Raw genomic sequence first — 22,052 nt, forward strand, 5'->3', positions numbered from 1 at the left:
GGTTGCGATCCGTTGCCGGTCACGAAAAAAGACAAAACGGAAAAAAAAAAAAAAAAGTAGTGGGTATGTCAGAATGAAAACTGACTTCTTAACCATTCAGTCTTCAATAAACACAGAATGTCTCATGTGTGCCCTGTACTGGGCTGGACACTAGGGAAACTGCTGAACAAGACCTTGTCTCAGCACTCAGGGAGTGTATAGTTAGTACAATTACTTTGAAAACTGTTTCACAGTTTCTTAAAACTTAAACAGACTCTAGTCCTAGTAGCAATTCTACTCCTAGGTATTTATCCAAGAGAAATGAAAACATAATTCATAAAAAGCCTTGTACGAGAATGTTTATAACAGTTTTATTCATTATACCCCAAAACTAGAAATAAGCCAGGCATCCATCACCAGAAGAAGGGACATGGAAACTGTGGTGTGTTCATCAATGGAATGGGAGATTTCTCAGTAATAGAAGGGAACCAACTACAGATTCATGCAACAACATGGTTGTGTCTCAAAAATAACATGCTGATGAAAAAAAACTGGACACAAAAAGGTACAGAACGTCCAATTCCATTCCGTTCCAGAATAAGCAAAATGGACCTGTGATGGAAAGCAGATGAATAGTTGCTTCTTGGGGTGGGGGTTGATTGGAAAGGGGTATGAGGGAGCTGTCTGAGGTGATAGAAATGCCAGAATAAGCAAAATGGACCTGTGATGGAAAGCAGATGAATAGTTGCTTCTTGGGGTGGGGTATGAGGGAGCTGTCTGAGGTGATAGAAATGTTGTATGCCTTGATATTTTTTCCCCAAAACTGATTAGACTTAATATCTGAGAATTTCACTTCATGTAAATTTATGTCAACAAATAAAATTAACTACATAAAGCATTTTAGAGTCTAGAGGGAGAAAAAAGTGACAAAACATTGTGGAAGTAATAAAAGTATCTACTGGGCTCTGTAGGGTCACACAGGAGAGGCTCCTAACCTGGACTGAGAGGGTCTGGATAGGCTTCTGGAAGAAAATGACCCTGGAGCTAAGTCCTGAAAGATCAGTAAGAAGTAACCAGGTTGGAAATAAAAGGTGGCGGAGAGAACATTCCAGACAATGAAAGGTAAGATGGGCAAGGGGCCCAGCCTTCTCCACAACTCAGAGATCTCGTGGCTGGACCACAGGGTGAGAACAGAGGGAATAGCGTGAGACGGGGCTGAGAGACGAGAAGCCAGACCAGGCCTGGAGGTCCAAGCACATAGCCTCCTGTGCTTCATCAGGGACGACCAGCTTCCAGCACAGGGAGGCTTTGAATAAGCCCATGAAAGCTGACCCAGAAAAGCCCTAAGAGGACTGGACAACAGCCCTACTCCACAGGCCCAAATACTGGCCTGGGGGCTAAACAAAGCTCTATCTGTAATTCACTGTGTTGCATTTGGGTTTCAAAACACAACCCATGTGGTAAATCATGCTGGGATATGTCATTTGGATTTCAGCTGTTCCCAAGGGAGAAAAAATGTATTTGAAGGGTGTGCCACATGCAATGAGTTTATTTCAACATCCACTGACATCAGCGTTTTTTCCAAAGTATGTGTCAAGGAAGAGTAGCCCTGCAAGATGCTGGGCTGGGGAGGAGGATGCTGTGGTTAAATAGGTTTGGGAAGTGCCACTTTTGGAGATTCACACTGCAGATAAGCACAATAGAAGTCTGGAAAAGTTCAGTCCCCAAACAGCATCTCCCAATATTATCTGATTACACGAACTTTTTATCACATAATAACTAATAACAAGCTGTGGAATTGTGGAACATTTTTTGAGATGTGCTGACTCAGGTAATACCCAAATGAGGTATAACAAGTCTTTGGGGTCACCAAAGCAACCATTTTAGAAGCAGTCAGGTGGCTCAAGTGACCAAATGCACTTCCTAATAATTTATTCCTTTCTCACCACAAGATATAGTGGTAACAGTGATAACAGTGACTGTGCTTACTGGGTGCTCACAAAGTTCTAAGAGTTTTACATTATGTAATCCTCATACCAACATCCAATTTTACAGATGAGGAAACTGAGACTCACTGATTAAATTTAAAACACTTCTGCTTAAAATTTCGCAACTGAATGACAGAGTAGGAGTGTGAACCCAGGCGTGATTCCCAAGCCTCTGCCTTCATCACTGTGCCAGGCGGCTCTGTCCACTGTTTAATGTCAACCAAGTGCCTTCTTCCACGTGTTAATTGGTTCATCCACCCATTCATTCATTCAAATCCCTCACTTGAAAGTCAAGTACTAATAAATGCACATAAGGTTCACTACATTAGAAAAGTGTGTTTTTAGTCTATTGCTGCTGAAACTTAGTTGTGGGTTGAGGGGGTGACAGTGACTGTGCTTACTGGGTGCTCACAAAGTTCTAAGAGTTTTACATTATGTAATCCTCACACCAACATCCAATTTTACAGATGAGGAAACTGAGACTCACTGATTAAATTTAAACAACTTCTGCTTAAAATTTCACAACTGAATGACAGAGTAGGAGTGTGAACCCAGGCGTGATTCCCAAGCCTCTGCCTTCATCACTGTGCCAGGCGGCTCTGTCCACTGTTTAATGACAACCAAGTGCCTTCTTCCACGTGTTAATTGGTTCATCCACCCATTCATTCATTCAAATCCCTCACTTGAAAGTCAAGTACTAATAAATGCACGTAAGGTTCACTACATTAGAAAAGTGTGTTTTTAGTCTATTGCTGCTGAAACTTAGTTGTGGGTTGAGGGGGTGAATTCTTTATTTTCTCATCTTAGAATGGCAGGGAAAAGTCACACTACCTGCTTTCCTCACAGGAACATGTCTGGTCTGATTCAGTTCTTGATCATTCTGGTCAAAATATTTCTGAGCAGGTTTCAACCCTAGTGTTTTCTTCTGGGTCAGACCTAGTCATTTAATCAGGCTTTTTGTGAAACACATTTTCTGGAATTTTCCTGAACCATACATCCTCAAAGTTAGCCAATGGTCTCTCTAAAAAACTGAAAATAATCATCATTAGAAATACTATAAGTCTGAGAAAATGTTTTACCTTTAAGCCCACCTTGATTTATAAAAAGAAGAATTTGTGTCCTTATCCTATCAGTGGAGGTGGGAAGAACTAGATACCCTAAATAGTAGGCAAGAGATTGAATCTGACAAATATATCTGTCATATCTGCATGTCCATAATATCTATATCTCTTATCTGATGAATATAAAGAGGAAATATTTTAATTTACTGGCAGCAGCATTTGAAAAATTCCTTCGTATTCTTACCAGGAGCAATGATAACTCCCATGAATAGGATACTTTTAATGTGATTTTTCCCAGTACTTTCTTTGTGCCCAGGTCAGAATTTGGCTTTTTGCCCTATGTTCATCAAGGTAACCAACTCATAGCCAGCTCAGAGCAGAGGGAGCTCAAAAAGATAAATTCAGTATCTGATTTTTCACAGTATTCTACTGCAGACTGCTTGATCAGCAGCCCTATGTTCATCAAGGTAACCAACTCATAGCCAGCTCAGAGCAGAGGGAGCTCAAAAAGAAAAATTCAGTATCTGATTTTTCACAGTATTCTACTGCAGACTGCTTGATCACCTAAAATAACTAAAAATGTTTTTAAAAACCAAATTATGTAGGTAGTCGAGTGGAATGCCCAAAAAGGAGACCAAACACTGCCCCCCCCACCCCCGCCGCAGCAAGACCACATTCTCCTTTCAAGGTGGGTATGATTCCAGTCCACAGTCCTGAGGGAGACATTAGTGAGCAACTGCACTTTCTCATACTGGAGCCTGAATGCAAAATATGGCCTCATCACCACATGCTGACTAATAGACCATCACATTCTGGCCAAAACGTTCATTATGGTTTTTTCCCTCCAGTCTACATGCTGATGAAAAGCAGTTTGCATACGCAAAACTTTGTGAGTATATTTTAGGACTCATGCTGAACAGAAGCAGCAAGCATCTAAAAATATAGGATGAGCTCTACTTGGGTCTATCATGCCAATGTGGATACATTAACACGTTATCAAAAACAGTACCACTTTTTGGTAGCAATAAATTCATCAAGAGCCAAAAATTTAACCTATTCATTGGAAGTAAAACAGCTTTGAAAACCTTTAGTTTCTTTAAAGAGTGTTCAATTCTAATTGGGTGGAATATATATATTAAACTTCCACATTCTTGGTATAAGAGCATTCCAAAAATAGAACCATATGAAAGTTAATAAAGAAAATACAATATACATCCATCCAAGGGTTCAGGCTTATATCATTTTAAGAATATTTAATAGCTCCATATTTACCATGCTAAAATTAAGAAAAAAATCTATCATAGCTAAACAGTTAACTGCAAGGCACGTCTGAAATGACAAGAACACAAGTTCAAGATTCTCAACACACATGTTCTAGAAGCTTTTGGCAAAGCCCAGTATGTGACATCTCCTTGACTTCTAATATCACACTATCCCATCTTCTGCCATCTGCCTCTAGCAAATGTCAGTGTATTCCCAGGATAGAAATGTCCTTCTTTTCTGAATCATTCCTACAAAGGCTCCCAAAAATATGGCCTCCTGCAGTTCAGCATGATTGCCCTGAATTCAGGGGAAAACACAAACCATAGCCTTCTTTCAGTCATCCAGCAGAACTCCCCCTGTCTAAATGATCAAGGTCTAAATTGAATGAGGGGCTGGCCAGTTAGCTCTGTTGGTTAGAGTGTGGTGTTGACAACACCGAGGTCCAAGGTTCCATCCCTGTAACAGCCACCCACCAAAAAATAAAAATAAATTAGTAAGTAAATCGAATGAAGCTAACACTTATAGACTCCTATACTGAGAGCCCAGGAAAGGGTCAAACTGTCTTTGAGAAATGGGAACTTCAAAACTCAGAATCCACAAGAAAGTACTGAGGCTTCTGAGGTCACATTAGAAAACAGAACATAAAACCACCTCCTCACTTGGGGTTTTGCATGAAGAGATCTTTGAGCATGCAATTGCTGTTTTTTGTTTCTGGTGGATTTATGAGACTCTTAGAGTGCAATGCCCTTTCTGCACTGTTACAACATTCTGTATGATTAATTGATTGCAAATCACTGCTCAGGGTGCCAAGATCACTGGTAGGAAGCAGGTCATTAAATAAAATTAAAATTCTGCCAATGTTTTGTTTGTAAATGTTTCTTCCAAAGCCTTATAGCACCATTCTTTAAAAAAAAAAAAGGCCTCAATTCACCAGAGCAGCACAGTCTCCTGTACTTTTGGTGGATGATCCAGATATTCTATATTTAATACAAACATTCAGCATGTTATGTTGTAGGAAGAAAAAGCTATAGTATAATGAATTTCCCCAGAGAGCTTTGGAAACAAGTCAACATGAAAATAATTAAATTTTGAACAGCCTTACTGTGAAATTGTTCAGCGAAAGGCTTAGAGTCCTATCCTGCATAGCTAGAACCTTTGGAAGCCTACATTTTTCCTTAGGTAAATCTTCAAACCAAGCCTTAATATTTCAAATTAAATTGAATTAATAACTTATCCAAAAAGAGAATGGATACCCTGGCCTCATATCCAAGGAAACGCAACTGTGATGTATCATGGCAAATTAACATCTGCATAGATCAAAACTCAAGCCCAGCTTATTTGTTAACTGGCCCAAGGTCTGAGCAGAACAACAACTCCTCCACAGCCAGCAGTGTCTGAGAAGTGATCAGCTAAGAACACAAGTGCGATTCAGTCACAGTCTGGGGGAAAGCAAAGGAATATATTTCTTAAGATGCCACCACACTTCATTTTAAGCTCACTATGATAAATATGTGATATTTCAGGCAACATTTTAAGGCTGACAAGTAGAAGGCCATGCCAGAGAAATGTGTTCACATTCTAGAGCATATTTTACTAAGTAAATACTAATTGTTTTGCCTGGGGAGATACATTGGACTGTTAAATAGGATTTAGCAGAAGAAAAAGCATTTAAGAAAGTGTTTCATTGATGTTGAGCTAGTCACCCAAGCTTAATTTACTGGTGTTCAAGCTACTTTATAGTTTAAAAAAGAAATACTCCAGTGAATAGATAAGCTGACTAATTGTTATTGATATAACAATTAAATGCTACATCGTTTATGTGTCATCTCCCTAAAATGACAGCAATGGATTCATTTCTCCAAGTTTAAACTAAAAGCATTTTATGAAAAACACATTTTAACTTCTTGAGTTTTGATTTGCTACATATGGCTATATGGGGCCTATAAGCTCAGTGTTCTAAATGGAAAAATAACTCATATAAAGATACGCTCTCTGGAGTTGTTTAAAGAGTATGTATATCAAACTGATAAGTAGTACTGTATGTCAGTAAACAAATTTATGTCAACATTAATGAGAAGAAAAGTCTGTAATTTTTAAAGTTTATTACTAAGAATCCAGTAAGATATTAAAGGCAAACAATCTTATAGTTATGTTGACTTAAGAACACCATTTAACATACACCCATCTTCCCAAAGGTTTGGAAACTCTCAATCCAAGTACTCATCTGTCCTGCCTGTATCAACTGCTATCATTCCCCAGAGCTCTGATATCCTGTCTCAACTTCTTTCAATACCTCAGTAAAGAGTCAACTGTGAGGCTCAAGCTCACAGTTGCTTTCATTTCCGCTAAAGAATGTGGACCTCGACTCCATCATTCATTTCATAAATATTTATCAAGTGTTCATTGTATGCCAAACACCATGCTTAGTGCTTGAGAGAGAGCAATTAACAAAGGAGACACGTGTAATGCTCCACTATCACGAAGCTTCCTCTCTAGCAAGGCAGACACTGCATAAATGATTACACACATAATTAATTCGAATTACAAGTGCTAATAAGTGGTGCTTCCTGGTGATTCTGAACTCTGATTTTTATCAGTTTCTCCAGGACTAACAAGGACAAAGTGATTCAGGATAACCACTCAAAAAGAGATTAAAGTCATAAATCAGAAAACAATTTTTAAATTCAAAGTGAGAAAGGGTTTACACCAGAATACTCCTACTGGCTGCTTTTGACATTTTCTTTGTAGTAGGGGAGCTCACTCAGGAGACAAAAATAGGATTAGAAGTTTTCCTGGAAGTATATTTACATAATGCAACCAACAGGGGTTGGATGGTCTGTAGCTATGCAGCTCTCTATTCCAAATCAAAATGTTCAGTCTTGTCAGAATATCTTACATTTGGGTGCTTATATTTAGTTCTGAAAATGTGGGTGACTGATGTAACTTGTTCCACCATGGAGAGGAGCAAAAAGGAAGCAAACTGGTGTGTTTTGGGGGCTTCTCCCCTGGACAATTCTGGTGATACACAAACAAATGCTTCCCCTGAGACCAATACAGAAAAATAGTTAGCCTTTTTATTCTAATAAATTTCTATCCTAAGTAAAAAATTCCCCAATTTACAGCTATTGTTTTTGCTGTTGTTACATTTTAAACTGTTGGATTTTTTTTTTTTTTTTGTCCTTTTTGAGACCGGCCACACCGTGCCCAGCCAGTGAGCGCTGTGAGCACACCAGTCATCCCTATATAGGATCCGAACCTGCGGCAGGAGCGCTGCCCCGCTCCCAGCACCGCACCCTCCCGAGTGCGCCACGGGCTCGGCCCTAAACTGTTGGCTTTTTAATGACATGCAGGAGACACTTTCATTTTATTAGGAGTCCACTCCTGAATCATAATTAGAATGAATTATTTCCAGAATGTAGGAAGGAAGCTGATGCCCATTGGATCTCCAGGACATGCTAGGCATTTCCTTTTTTTTTTTTGGTAATTCTGTTAACACTTCTTTCCCTTTTGTACAGATGGGGAAACTAAGACTTAGGGATTAAACGGTGTAGGAGTCTGAGGCAGGGTTTGAACTAAGGTCCTCTAACATCAAGCCCAGCACTCAGACTCACAGAGCAGGAACATGTGCCAGGCTGGCTGCTTCAGAATCACCAAAAGGAGAATGTCAGATCCACAAGAGTACAGGCTCTAGCCAAGACCTGATTCAAATCAGAATCTTGGAACAGAGGAATATGTACTTTTCTTGCATGTTGCAGGAAACCCTAATGCATAGCAGCTACGGTTATCATAGTTCTAGCAACAAATCCCACCCATGTATCTTACTTCTCATTAGCTTCACAGTTAGAGGGTGGCCCTCCCAACACCGTCACCAAATCCCCATTGGGATTTGGGGGTTGAAGTTGTGGAGAAAGTTCTTTCCAAGTTTTAAATCACTGGTCTTAAACTCCATCCAGTACAGTCAACTATATCTTTCTGAATGTTTCACAGTCATCAAAGAAAAAGTTGTCTCATTTGAAAAACAGAGACAGTAACCATCATCTCACAAGACTGCTGTAAAGAGCAAATGAGGTCCTGGATTCAAATGTGCTTTTGAATGGCATGAAATGCCATATATTATAATATCAATTCACCCACAGATGAATTTATTTGGATGAGCATTCCAAACCAGGAAAAGTGTAATCTTCATAACCCATCAACTTAAGCAGAGGAAAAAAAATCTGGAAACTAATATCTGGGGTAGGCAAACTACAGCCACCTGTTTTTATAAAATAAGGTCTTACTGGAACATAGCCAAGCACATGCTTTACCCTTTTGTCTACCAGTGCTTTCAAGCTATAGCGGTGAAGTTGACTAGTTGTAACAAAGACCTTACATGGCTTACAAAAACTAAAATATTTACTATATGGCCCTTTAAAAAAAAGTTTGCCACCCCCTGAACCAGACAGATGGTGATGTTCTTCTTAGGCTAAAATGAAACCAGTCAGTTACTCAGCTGAACACACCATGTTTTAAGCAAGCTCTAAAAACGGAATCTCCATGGTTGGATGGGGATGGGGTGAGGGAGGAAACAGTGCCCAGATTCTGACACATGGGGAAGATGATGTTTCCTTTGCTGGTACTGGCTCATTGCCCCCCGAGTCACTATGACCAACTGGAGCATGCCCTATCCTTCAGGTGTGTTGGGTACATAAGTGGTTACAAACAGCTTCCCTTCCAAACCCAACCCTTACATCACTTTGGGAATAAAGCTAGACCATACTTGAAAGGTCAAACATGTGGCCCACAGACCACGTGTGTGTGTGTGTGTGTGTGTGTGTGTTCATATATGTGTGTAGATACATATGTGTATATATGTATTTATTTGTGTATATTTTTTTCATTTTTTAAGCTCAGGATGACCCAAAGCCAGGCCTAACCTCTGGAACCATTCATACGTAGTGGAATCTCACTTTAGCAGCTTGTCCAAACCAGAATGGAACCCAGGGAGGGGAGGAACAGGCAGCACATAGCTGGCTGGCTGCCTCCGAATCCACCCACCTGCTGCTTTTGCTCTCCTGCTGTGTGCGGGGCTATGTGTGCTCAGGCAGGATGGCCCTGGCCCAGTTGGCTCACACAACCAACCTGCCCCCAGAGAAATATGCAATCAGGAAGTTGGCAGGAAGCACTCACGGCTCACCATGCTCTACAAGTAAATGTCATGTTTCCTTTTCCTGGTACAAAATCTGCAAAAGGCTAAAGTCAGTCATCTACATTTGTTGATGAGAAAGATTAAAATTAAACCTTTGAGTCCAACTCCTTATACTTTGGCCATGATGTAGATTACCCAGAGAGAGCAAGCAATATTATGGTATCCTTTAAAACGTCACCTAAAGTGATAGTTAAGATTCTAGAAGACAGAAAAATATACAAAGAAATAGAGGAAAGAAATAAACAAGGAAAAAAATTTTTTTTAAAAAAGAAGGGTTGCCCAATGATTTCCCAATTTTGACTTCTTCAAACTCCCATAGATACATCTAGTTAATAATTTTACACTATAATAATCGTTCTCAACCCTTCGGCTCTGGTTTCATTTAAGTGATCCAAAATACAGGTATTTAATATCCCTCCCAGTCACGGAGAGAGCTCAAAATCCTCAAAGCCCTTTAATCAAGGCCTAGGCTTATAAATGAAGCCTAAATTTCCTATTTAGGCCATAGAAATAGGAAATAAAACTACAGACTAATTTCTATGTGTTGGCACAGGCCTGATAACAGATACCTATATATGTAAATATAGATATAGATATATATATTTAGATACATAGATATAGATATATTTATCACAATTATATATACGTATAGATACTTAGATTATATATAGATACTTATCATAATTTTACTGTTATGCAATTTTTTTTTTCAAAGTTCAATTCACTTCCCTAACAAAGTCAAAAAAAAAAAAAAACAATTAACAATGTAGTTAAATTATATTTCAACTCAGGTACATTTTTTTAAAAAATTAAGGGTTTCATGACACCTAAAACTATTGCAGGGAGAAAAATAATCATTTTATTCTCTTGTTAGGGGCTGAATTGTGTCCCCCAAACTTCACATGTTGAAGTACTAAACCCTGGTACCTCAGAATGTATTTGGGGATAGAGTCTTTAGAGAGATAATTAAATTAAATGAGGTCATTAGTGAGGCCCTAATCCAATACGACTGGTGTCTTTATAAAAAGATTAGGACACAGGCACAGGGGATCATGAGAAGACAACAGAAGAGGAAGGTCATCTACAAGCCAAGGAGAGAGCCTGCAGAAGAAACGAACCCTGCTAACACCTTGGTCTTGGACTTTTAGCCTCCAGACTATGAGGAAATAAGTTTCGGTTGTTTAAGACCCCATAATGGTACTTCATAAGGCAGCCCTAGCAAACTAATACATCCCACCTCTTCAAAAACACCTTTGTCACTGAAGTTTATGGTATCTAATGCCAGTTTCAGTTTTATGGGAAATTGCCTGAAGGTCTTTGGCAAAGCTGCTTTCCACACACAGATTACACAAGTAAGGTGCCAATTTCTGAATTATGAAATATTTTTAAAACAGAAACTACCATACTCTCACTCCTTAAAATCTGTTACTTAAATACTAACTACAGCATAGCTTTTCATTTGGAAATTTATTTTCTTGTCTTATGTAAAAACAAAACAAAACAAAACAAAAAAAAACCTTGTCATTAAAAATTTAACACAGCTGTCAGTATTTTTTTTTTTTTTTTAATTACCAAGATGAGATACTCTGAATACAATGCTTTGAATTTTGAAAACATTTTGCTGGGCACCAAATGCTAATAGGTGGTAAAAGAAAACATTCTTTTGGAACTCAAACTTAGCAACGTTACTGTTTTTTCAATATCAACATGATTAACACATAAAATTTCATTTTTTTTTTTTTACTGGTAATGGGATCACAACCCTCGGCATGGTGTGGTCCACACCATGCTCAGCCAGTGAGCACACTGGCCATCCCTATATAGGATCCGAACCCGCAGCCTCAGTGCTCCCAGTGCCGCACTCTCCCGAGTGAGCCACGGGGCTGGCCCAACACATAAAATTTCATTCTTGATTTAAATTTTATCATATGCATGTCAAAATCATAATGCTTTAACTGCAATGAAGAGAATCTTTTAGGTAACATGCAAATACTGAGGTAGAGATAAATATATAACTGAAAAGGGAGACTAAGATGGTTTCAGATTTTTATACCATAAAATGTTTTCTCTGTTAATTAATGAAAAAGGCAAATAACATAAACTAATAGATGCATTCAACATGGAGTTTTAGAATTTTTAAGCTAGGAGGAAAAATGTCATAGGAATAAGATGGTTTTACTTTTTTTTTTTTTTTTTGCCTTTAAGAGCAATACAGTTGAGTGTTTCATAGTGCTAATTACATAGCAATTGTACCACAGAGACTTCATTGTTTAAAGAAATTCAAATTTTCTGTAGTCTTGGCTGGTGTCCCTCAGCGGAGCGCAGATAAAGTTCTTAAACAACCATCTCTTCCATTGTAAATAAAATCAAATATCAATTTGGATTTAATGTTCAAACATCCAAGAATTTTGTTCAAGAAATAACTTCCAAAATTGGAGAGTAAAGATCTTTAAACTACTATTTTAAAAAATATTTACAAATAATATGGATTTATTATTAGGCAACACTAGAGAAACAAAATATCCTTAAGAAAACGTGACCTATGGGAAAAAAGTGAAGCTAAAGGGTACTTAAGATATTTGAAGATGCTCAAGCCCAATGCAAGATTAGGCCACAGCAATCCAAAACATCTAGAAATATTTTCCAAATGGTAATATTAAAAAGGGAGGGAGAGGAAGAAAAGCAAACAAACAAAAAATCTGGCCCTTCATTATGAACATCCTGCTGAGCATTACAGAAGGATTATTTCTACATTACGCCAACATCTTTAAAAAGTACAACTCAAAGCTGCTTTTTGGAAATTAGGAATTTATGGTATAATGATCGAGAGCACGGACTCCAGAGCCAGTCTTCCCAGGTTCCATTCCTGGCTCTGCCATTCACTAGCTGTGTGACCTTGGACAAGTCACTTCACCTCTCTGTATCGCAGTTTCCCCTCTCAAACGGAGATAGTAACAGAACCTTCTCAGTGGGTTGTTGTATTAAATGAGTCTCTAAATGTAAAACCTTGACACAGTGCCTGAAATTTAATGTGTCATATAATTACTGGTGGCAGTGGTGGTGGTGGAGCAATTCAAAAACAAATCACAATCAGAGCACAAATAGCACATTAAAATATCTGGTGAGGTTGGACTAAATGAACCAATGAAAATTCCAATCTAGGTGACATCTAAACACAGTCCAGCTTTTTTTTATTTATGTGTATTTTTTTCCACCAGCTTTAGTGTTCCAGAAATTAGCATTTCTGCTGACCTTAGCTGGTCATATACACACTGAACCAGGCAAAAGAGCAACCCTTTTTTTAAGGTGTTACTTGAAACAGCTGATTTTAGGGCCTAAAGGTCAGTAAAACTAAGGTGGTCTACGCCTTAATTAAGTCATGGTTAAATGCACAGTTAACAAAAATACCAGCCCAGAACACCCTGCTTCCTCCAGCCTGGCCCCCCTCAGTCACTGCCCCCCAGAGCATGTGTGGAAAAAGAGTACCCCCAGAGCCTAGCTAAGACTGCCATCAGCAGCTGATTCTGTGCTACTTGCAATCATAAGTGCTGTGAAAGCTCTGGAGTGGTTTGCACAATTTTATCTGGCCCTGACCACCCTCTTAAGAATATAAACCCCATTTTCATTCCACTTCCCTATCACCTCCTATTCTCTGACTTCCACTTGTCCAGAAATTGCTTATCATGCTTAAGTCCACAGAATAAATAGGGTTTTTTCGACCAGTTGCAAAACTCCAGTAGTTAACAGTGCACACAGCCTTTCTGATCTAATCCCTTCTTATATACACCAGGATGTTGCCGAGAGATTTAGGCCAAGGTTGATTTTCCTCTCTCCTGTCAATGTCCTTAACGTCCTTGGCCTACACTGGACGTACAATTTCTTAAGCACAAGTACATTATCTCAGCGTTTCCCTTGGCTCTATCTAATTCCTCACATGTGGACAGTCTGGCTTTGTATATCATCACTGTTTATTTCCTTCGTACATTTTCTATCCACTACAAGCATTCTGCCAAACGTTTAAAGGCTTTCTACATTGAAGCACAAGTGTATAGAAAAAGATGGGAGATACACAAAAAGAAAGAGAAATACTTCTTTTAAACAAAAGCTGAGTGTGGTTTAACTCAAGCTGAGTTTTTGAATTACACCGAAGCCAGTACACAAAACCACACTGATAAAAACATATAAAGCACTGTAAGTAGCAAATTAATGAATCAACAGAGCAAAACAACATGTGCCTAGAAAAAACATTCTGTAAATAATCTTACAGTATTGAAGTTGCAAGATAATACATTAGAGGGGTTACATTTTCTAAATTTTGCTTGATCATATATTTTTTTTAACCTAACCATTCTACAGAATTTTTTTCTTTTTTATTTAAAGAACAATCTGAATGACACTTTTAAGAACTATTTCATTCTCTCCTCTATGCTGACAAGAAATAAGAACATTACATCAGTAACTAAGAAATGTAAAGAATTAGCCACTACTGAGAGTCAACATCTTTTGGACTCATAATAAATCACCTTGCAGGCAGTGTCAGAATTATTATCCTTGAATTGGGAGAGGCCAAATATCTCACCTTCAAAACTTTTTGTTGCAGAAAAATTATCCTCTTATCTGACAACCTAAGAATATATATTAAGCACGGAAAAAAATCTGTGTCCAGTTCTGAAGATCTCTATACTATGGCTTGTTTTATGTTTCTGAAACATTTTGCTGTCAGTGATTTATTTCACATCCATGTGGCCAGCCATTTGTTTATTCTATTGCATACCATCTGTTTTTCAGTAGAGAGGTTTCAAGTAATTCTCATTTCCTACCTCATATCCCACAGAAAACAATTTTTAATAGACAAGAGATTTAAATCATTTGGATTCACGTGGAGTTGGTAACTCGAGCTGCCTTTCATTTATATTTGGCAAATACTTTCATGGGATTAGCAAGTTGTATTATTACGAGGTACTTATGCAGAGACAACACCTTTTTTTTTTTTTATAATGACAAATGATGTTAACAGTTTCATTTTGGGTGTTTAATGGCAGTACGGAAGATTTCACTAACATTCCACAAAATTGCCCTGATAGACAATAAAGTCCTACCACAAACCCTGTCCATATCTTTTATTCCTGAGAGTCAACCGATATGCCCATCAGGATGTAGTGGAGTCTACAGTGGGGAATAAATATCAAGTTGCTTCATGTTTAAGGGAACATTATCATTTAACCCACAGACCTGAAAACCCTATCTGGTTCTTACATGTTGGCCGCATTCCCTAAGCCCTACCACCATGCTCTTGCGTGTCTAGATATTTATAAGGGAACATTATCATTTAACCCACAGACCTGAAAACCCTATCTGGTTCTTACATGTTGGCCACATTCCCTAAGCCCTACCACCATGCTCTTGCGTGTCTAGATATTTATAAGCAAAGTCAGTCCCCAGACCTCCCCAAAGAAAAGTTTATACCACAAATTCCAGCCCATCAGCACCAATTTATTCTCATTCTAAGGCTCACTTTGATTCACTCTATGGAAGAGTCGACCATTCAGAGAAACAACTTCTTGTTGAAACCATACAGATGATGTTTAAAGTGTTAATTACCATTTTTACAAGAATCCTTGCTGCTTTTGTGGAGAGGTATCTGATGACAGGACCCAGCGTTTTTGGTTGAAACTGCCTCTGAACACAAAATGCATGACCACATCATTTTCTTTTAATAATTTTGCCTTTATCTCTAAGTTACCTCCAAAGATAGACTTTGGCACTTCAAATAGGCTTGCCTACATTCCCTAGTGGCATGACTAGGGAATTTATATAGAGAAGAAATAAAGTACAAAAGCAATACTCATCCCCTCTTTTGGAAATGTGGTTTGTTGCTGGTTGGTGGATAATATCTATGCAAGTCTTCTGAATAAGAACTCAGTACCTAAATTCACAAGACTCCGTATTCCTGTTCTATAGCTCATTCTCTTTCTGAGGTCTCCCCAATCATTCATGAGAATTTAAGAATCTATATAAACCCAGTAGTATCCTTTATTTGAATCCCAAACCAGAAATTACTTGAGCTGCACTGCTTTCATGAAGACATAATAATAAAAGTCAACTATTTGGAGACTTATGGTAAATAATCTTTTTATAACATAATGCCAAAGAATAACAGTTAATGCCATTTTTAGGAGATATGTAAGTTGCTAAAGCTGGTCTCGTTACTGGTATATCTTCATATTATGGCAGGAGGGTCATGCGTAAAAAACTAAGCTGAAATTTATTTGTTTAATAGATTGCTAACAGGAGGCTGAAACGATTAAGGGGAAATAGATACTCTAAAGCCCAGAGGACATTACCAACCAGATTAAGAAAACATTTTGAGTTACGGTATCTGCCTATGAAAAGTTTGGCAGCAACACAGGAAATAATTGCCAAGATTTGGAAGGATTCCACAAAACCCCAAAAATCTCTGTGAATGCCCTTGGAAGCTTTTAATTTTAAAAGTTCCCATTTAAAGTGCAAAGAAGTACAGAAGGGACAAATTGAAAATGAATACATACTGGGTATGTGTCTATGTTTTGACTCAGTATGAGAAATCATTACTCTCCCAGGGATAAATTCACATTTTTCCTTCCTAAGAATTTTTAAAACTGTCCACGTAACAAATGTTGGGAAGATGGGGATTTGACCATTAGTTCTTTGTTAGATCAGCAGTTTCCTGTATTTTTGAAAGTTAAGGAACTAAATTCCTACTTGTCTTGGGATATGCCTCAAAAACACATCTGGGGCCTTTTGAAATAAAATTCCTATTTTTAAGTTTCAAAATTAATTTAAAAATCTTTAGACTAACCTGAATATTTGATTAACGGTTTTCAGGAGTTATTATAAAGAGAACAATGATTATCATTGAGAATAGTTACTAATTACTGTGATCTTTAAGTATAAAATAATTATCACATAAGAATAAACCACTCAGGACTCTGATCAACCAGGGAATCAGTACAGTAAAAACAAACAAAAATCTAATATTTTATATGTCAAACTACCATAAGCAATGATAACCCTCATGTAAAGATTACAATTAGAATAATTAAGCACTACCATGAACTATATTCTTCATGTCTACTTAACACTTGAGATAAGACCATTCTCTTCCCTAGCATAGAGGTGGAATTTGAAGATTAGATATTCATGTCCACACTTAAAGTTTACTTATATTTTTAGGACAGAGAACAGCACTTTCTTTTCAAGTTAAGACAAATTCCCAATTCACTCCCTCTTAACTTTACTTTGCTAGAATATCTCTGCATCCTTTCCTTTTCACCTTGTCTGTACCTCATCTCTAACTCTATTCTACTAATATAGGAATCAAATTTCATTTTCATCTGATTCAAAAATACTATGTAAGAAACTTCAATCAAACATAAGAGATTCAGCTTCAAAAGAGATGTCTGTGCCATTAACAGAAATCTTTCAAAGCCCATATGCTTAGACCAGCTCAAAAGCACTGGATATGTTAAGAGAATCCACTTTGATATTTCCCATGCTGCTTCAACCTAATGTGTTGCAAACATTAGGTCATTTTGGTAACCAGGCTTTTCTGAACCTTGAATCCACACAGGGCTGCAATCAGGTTGAAAAGAAGAGACATGACTTTGTATTTTCATCAGGGCAACACACATTAGGTCATTTTGGTAACCAGGCTTTTCTGAACCTTGAATCCACACAGGGCTGCAATCAAGTTGAAAAGAAGAGACATGACTTTGTATTTTCATCAGGGCAACACAAGCCAGGATGCTTAGTGTTTTCATCCCCCAAGAGTTAATGGACTATACTCAAACTATATCCCTTCTCAGCTGACATTTAAAAGAAAGAATACTTGTTTTGCATGATAAATTGATCTCTAAGAACATCTACCCCAGACCAGCATACAAAATGTAAGACGCTAAAGGCATTCCCGCTAAATCTTGAACAAGACAAGAAGCTTACTATCACCACTACTATTTAACACATTTTTAGAAGTTCTAGCCAAAGCAATAAGCCAAGAAAATGAAATCAATATAACTGTTAAAGAATAGCCATAATACCATTATTTTCAAATTTTTGTTTTCTACCTGGAATACTCCAAAGAATCAATGGAAAAACTATTAAAACAAAAAGTAAAGTTCAATGAGTTGGTCAGTTACAAAATAAAAGCATAAAAATCAACGCCTTTATTTATATCAGCAACAACCACTGAGGAAAGATAATGAAAAAATATGCTACTCATAATAGCAACAGAGAGACATAGAAATAAACTTAGTAAAAATGAAAAAATATATATATATATATTACATATATATATATATACAAAGTACCTATATCAAGAAAATTACAAAGCTTTACAGCAGAACATGAAATAAGAGATGTCCAAACCACGTTCGTAGACAAGAAGACTGATTATGGCATGTGCCAATTCTTTCCAATTTAATTCATAAACATAATGAAATTTTAATTTAATGGTCTTAGTAGGAGGTAATAAACTTGACAGATTGATTCAAAAGCTCTTGTGAAAGAATATATAAATAAACATAGAAAAATAATAAGAGGAGACTAGCACTACATATACTCAAAGGTAATCCAGTTTGAGGACAACTGACATATTAAAAGCAATTCAAAGGTTTAAAAATTAAGATGTGGTACTGAAACTAGAATAGGCAGATGATTAAGAGAACATAAGATACAGTCGAAGTATAAATAAGAAAACATCAAATATAGCATGACTTTACATTTTCTGGTGAAAAAAGATTTAATTTTATTTTAACATTCAACAAGTATAAGATATGAAGTATGAATGGAAAATAAACCAGTGGGGGTGAAAAAGTTTAGTCTCACCAGTAATCAAAGAAGTGAAAATTAAAATAATCAGACACTTTGATCCATTTTCAAATTGAGGAGATGGAGAGGGTTGATTTGGTTATTTTGGCAATGTCTACTAAAAACCTTAAAAGAATTCTACTAATTTATCCTAAGAAAACACTCAGATATGTTCAAAGAGATTAGTGTACAAGGATGTCCACTACAGTGCTGTTAATAATACAAAAGTGTAAACAATAAGGGATTGGATAAATTCCATAGATTTCAATATTATACAGTCATTAAAAACTACTGTTAAATAACAGTTGGTGACACAGAAAGGTACATGTTGCAGAAGATTATATAGAAAACGATTCTAAAATCTGCAGAGATATACACTAACATGATAATAGTAATAATTCAAGTAAATTCTCAAAGTTTTACAAAATTTTCAATAATACCAACATTGTTTTCATAACATTTAAAAATATTTTAAGTCAGTAAATTAAGCAATTGGATGCACTGAGCCTCTTTTTTGTGTATGGCCTATGGGATCATACAGCCCTCTTTTCCTAAACACAAGCATGACTTTTATGCCTGTTTTTCCTTGAAAGACAGTAAGCCAATTAAGGGTGGGCTTTGTGGCCCATTTGCCTTAGTGTCTTAGCCCTCAGTACAGTGCCCAGCACAGAGAGGACACCCAGTAAATGCTGAACAGTTGAACAAACAAAAGAATGACAAGGCAAATGGATTATTTAACTGCTCTAAAGGCCTCAGGCCACATGTGGAAGTTGAAAGATGTTTAGGTGTGAATTTAAGTTTTCACCAGAAAATGTGAAGTCATGCTACACTCACCTAAGAGTTTCATTGTGTACATCAAGCCAGATCACATTCATCAATATTTTTTAAAGATATGAACTGTTTTATGGCTTCAGAGAAGAATGGTATAAAATGTAGTGGTGCTGCTCATGATTACAAAACCAGGTGAAGTTCAACACATTACACTTAAGGGGTTGGCATTCTTTTAAGATCATTCACTACCTCTCAAAAGTTCTAATTTTTCAAGTCTGGGAATCGTCAAAGTGAATAGTGAATCGTATTAAGAGAAACATTCACAAGGTCAAAGATTAGAGGAGGGTAGTTACCTGAAGGCTATATAAGAGGCGGGTTAAATTCTGTATTGCTTGTATAATCTGAAAAATAAGACCGTTAAGTGTCAAATTCTTGAAAAGGCTTTCATTAGCCACAAATAGAGAGGCTGGCAATATACTGAAGCTCACCTCTGACTGTGAAGAACCTGGAAAACTTCCATATTCCACCTAAAATACATAAAAAACATAAGAAAATGAACAACCACTCTACTTTTGGAAAGCTGCACTACAGTGTTCCAAAATGGGTAAATCACCTCACTCCTTCTAAACTTGATTGCCTCATCTATAGTTACTTAGTTTCCTCCCGGAAATAGAAGCCTATAAAATTAACCACTAGACAAGAGTCCCCTTCATGCAAACTCAGTGTTCGAGATGCATGGCAATTTTTATTCAACCATCCCTTAAAACAATAAGGGATGACAGTAAGGAAGCCCTGCAAACCCTAAGTGACAGTGTTTACCTTGTGCAAGCCACAGTATAAACTGAGCTTTCTGTGCCCCTGCTGAACTTCCCTCCCAGGCCAGGCTGACTCCTCGCATCCTGGAGGCTGGATTTAGAAGTTAGAGAACATCATGCCTGGCCCCTAACGCCCTGTCTCCATGTTTGAGATTCATCATGTAAAAATAGCCAGTGGCTGAGAAAAGAAACCAGACCCAGAGACAGCCCAAAGGGGAGCACGTAGCTGACCTGCTCCAGATATGACCACAATCGTGTTCACTGGACCAGTGACTACCTTAGTAGAAGCATCATGAACAAAGGCCATGAATGAGGCCACAGTAGACCATCTGCTCCTTGGGCACAGAGGCTATACCTCATTCTTTGTCTCTCCCACAGCACACAGTAAGGGCACATGTGGATAGTTAGGGTTTCCAGTTTCTGAAATCAAACTAAATTTGTTTACTCATTTACTGTCTGCCTTCCTTCCCTAGGATGCAAGCCTGTTAGTAGCAGGCCTTCATCTGTATTCAATACTCTATCTGCAAACCTAAGAATTATGCCTGGCATGTAATGGACACTCAACAAATGAACTATAAGTTGAATTTCATCGCACTCCATTCAATAAACAAATATTGATCACCCTATAAACTCCACACTTTATGCTATGAGAGATCATCAAATTCCCTATCCTCCATGAGTCTACAATCTCCTGTATGTTGCTTGCCTCTGTCTGAGCAGATCTAATTTTAAGCTGTAAAAAACAGTCAGCCATGGCAATGTTCTCAGATAACGTTGAACTTTTTACCAAATTCAATTAGTTCAGGCTGATGATGCTACGATGAGGTAGCTAGATCTCCTTTTCGCCTGTACTACCAATTAAAAACTTCATTACTAAAAAGCACCTCTGATTGAGAAAGGACAGAGGCTAAAAAAGGAGATGAAGTTTTGAGGCATTAGATCTGTGTCCAACCCTATGCAAGCTAACAGGCTGAGAACCCCTGTTCTATAGTGAGTGTTGAGTTCTCACTGCTCTTGGGTTCTGCCCTTGCCCATTCACACTCCACTGATTTTGTAATAAGACCATATGGTATAAATTTTTATACTCTATAAAAATTAGAAACAGAAATGAGTTGGATTGTGCTACATGTGGTTATTCATACCCCAGAACCACTAGGTTTAATAGGGCAGGAAATTTCACACCATCTCTTTAATGGAGTTGGTCTGCCACCTTGTGGTGAAGGTGCATAACTGCAGTTGGTGATTTACACAGCATTTCTGCCATTTGGGTTACAGACTCAAATTTTTTTAATTCTTCCAGAAATTTGTTCTAGCCTTATCTTATTAGGGAAGCTAATGACAAAATACCCATTATACATTTTTTTAAAGTTTGATTTCAAGTGATACTACCCTGTACCTTAGTTCATTTAGCTCTCAAAATGTCTTATTAAGAGTAAAATTTTCCAGATAGGTTAATCCAAAGAGGAACCTGCACGCCTAATCTCACTTATCCATCTGTGACTGAATCATGGAAGGGAAAGACTTCAGGGGTGGGAACCACCACAGCTTTACCATTCAAGATTAAACTACGATTGACCAAACCTTTCTTTCTTTCTTTTCTAACAACATAAAAGCAGTTGAAAGTTACAAATGTCAGACTTAAAAATGAAATCTGCACTGAAAAGGACAAAAAGCAGAAACACTTTAAGAAATAATTTTGAAAGTTTACAACTGGAATGAGTGGAATAAAATATTGCATTCCTGTATTCATTTAGGCTCTGAAGTTTTAAAAAGAACACTAAATCACAGCTGTTTTTACGGATTTAAAAAAATCTTTGGACTTGGTTTCTCAGTCATATGTAATATATACAAAAATATATCAAATATGTTACATATTTAAGAGAAGATCTGACATATGTCATTTTTCCACATTGACACATACTGGCACTTGGTAACGTGCTTAATTCTATTTTAGATAATGTTAAAATCTTGAGCTCCCTGACAATTCCAAGGAGGCTGACTAGCCATCTCCCAGAATCCTATTTTATTCCTTCCCTATGTCTGACATCTAATTTGGTTTGAAGTTAGTCAGAAATTCTATGCATTTAACTTAGAGAGTTATAACTTACGTATATAGTAAGTTTAAAAACAACAAAAAAGCAGC

The 22,052-nt window shown here is 37.4% G+C and overlaps 1 protein-coding gene across 1 annotated transcript in view; it reads right to left on the reverse strand.

Annotated features, from left to right (window-relative positions):
- Positions 1-22,052, reverse strand: part of ARHGEF28 (Rho guanine nucleotide exchange factor (GEF) 28) — a gene marked incomplete at its 5' end in the record, with an annotated part of 106,704 nt that overhangs the window by 18,724 nt on the left and 65,928 nt on the right. Inside the window, 4 exons of the mRNA XM_008590079.1 lie at positions 3,700-3,786; positions 15,081-15,156; positions 19,448-19,495; positions 19,583-19,621. Coding sequence (XP_008588301.1) covers positions 3,700-3,786; positions 15,081-15,156; positions 19,448-19,495; positions 19,583-19,621 — 250 coding nt within the window. The remainder of the gene's footprint in view (positions 1-3,699; positions 3,787-15,080; positions 15,157-19,447; positions 19,496-19,582; positions 19,622-22,052) is intronic.

Source organism: Galeopterus variegatus, unplaced genomic scaffold, assembly GCF_000696425.1.
Source record: "Galeopterus variegatus unplaced genomic scaffold, G_variegatus-3.0.2 Scaffold5838, whole genome shotgun sequence".
NCBI classification, from domain to species: domain Eukaryota; kingdom Metazoa; phylum Chordata; class Mammalia; order Dermoptera; family Cynocephalidae; genus Galeopterus; species Galeopterus variegatus.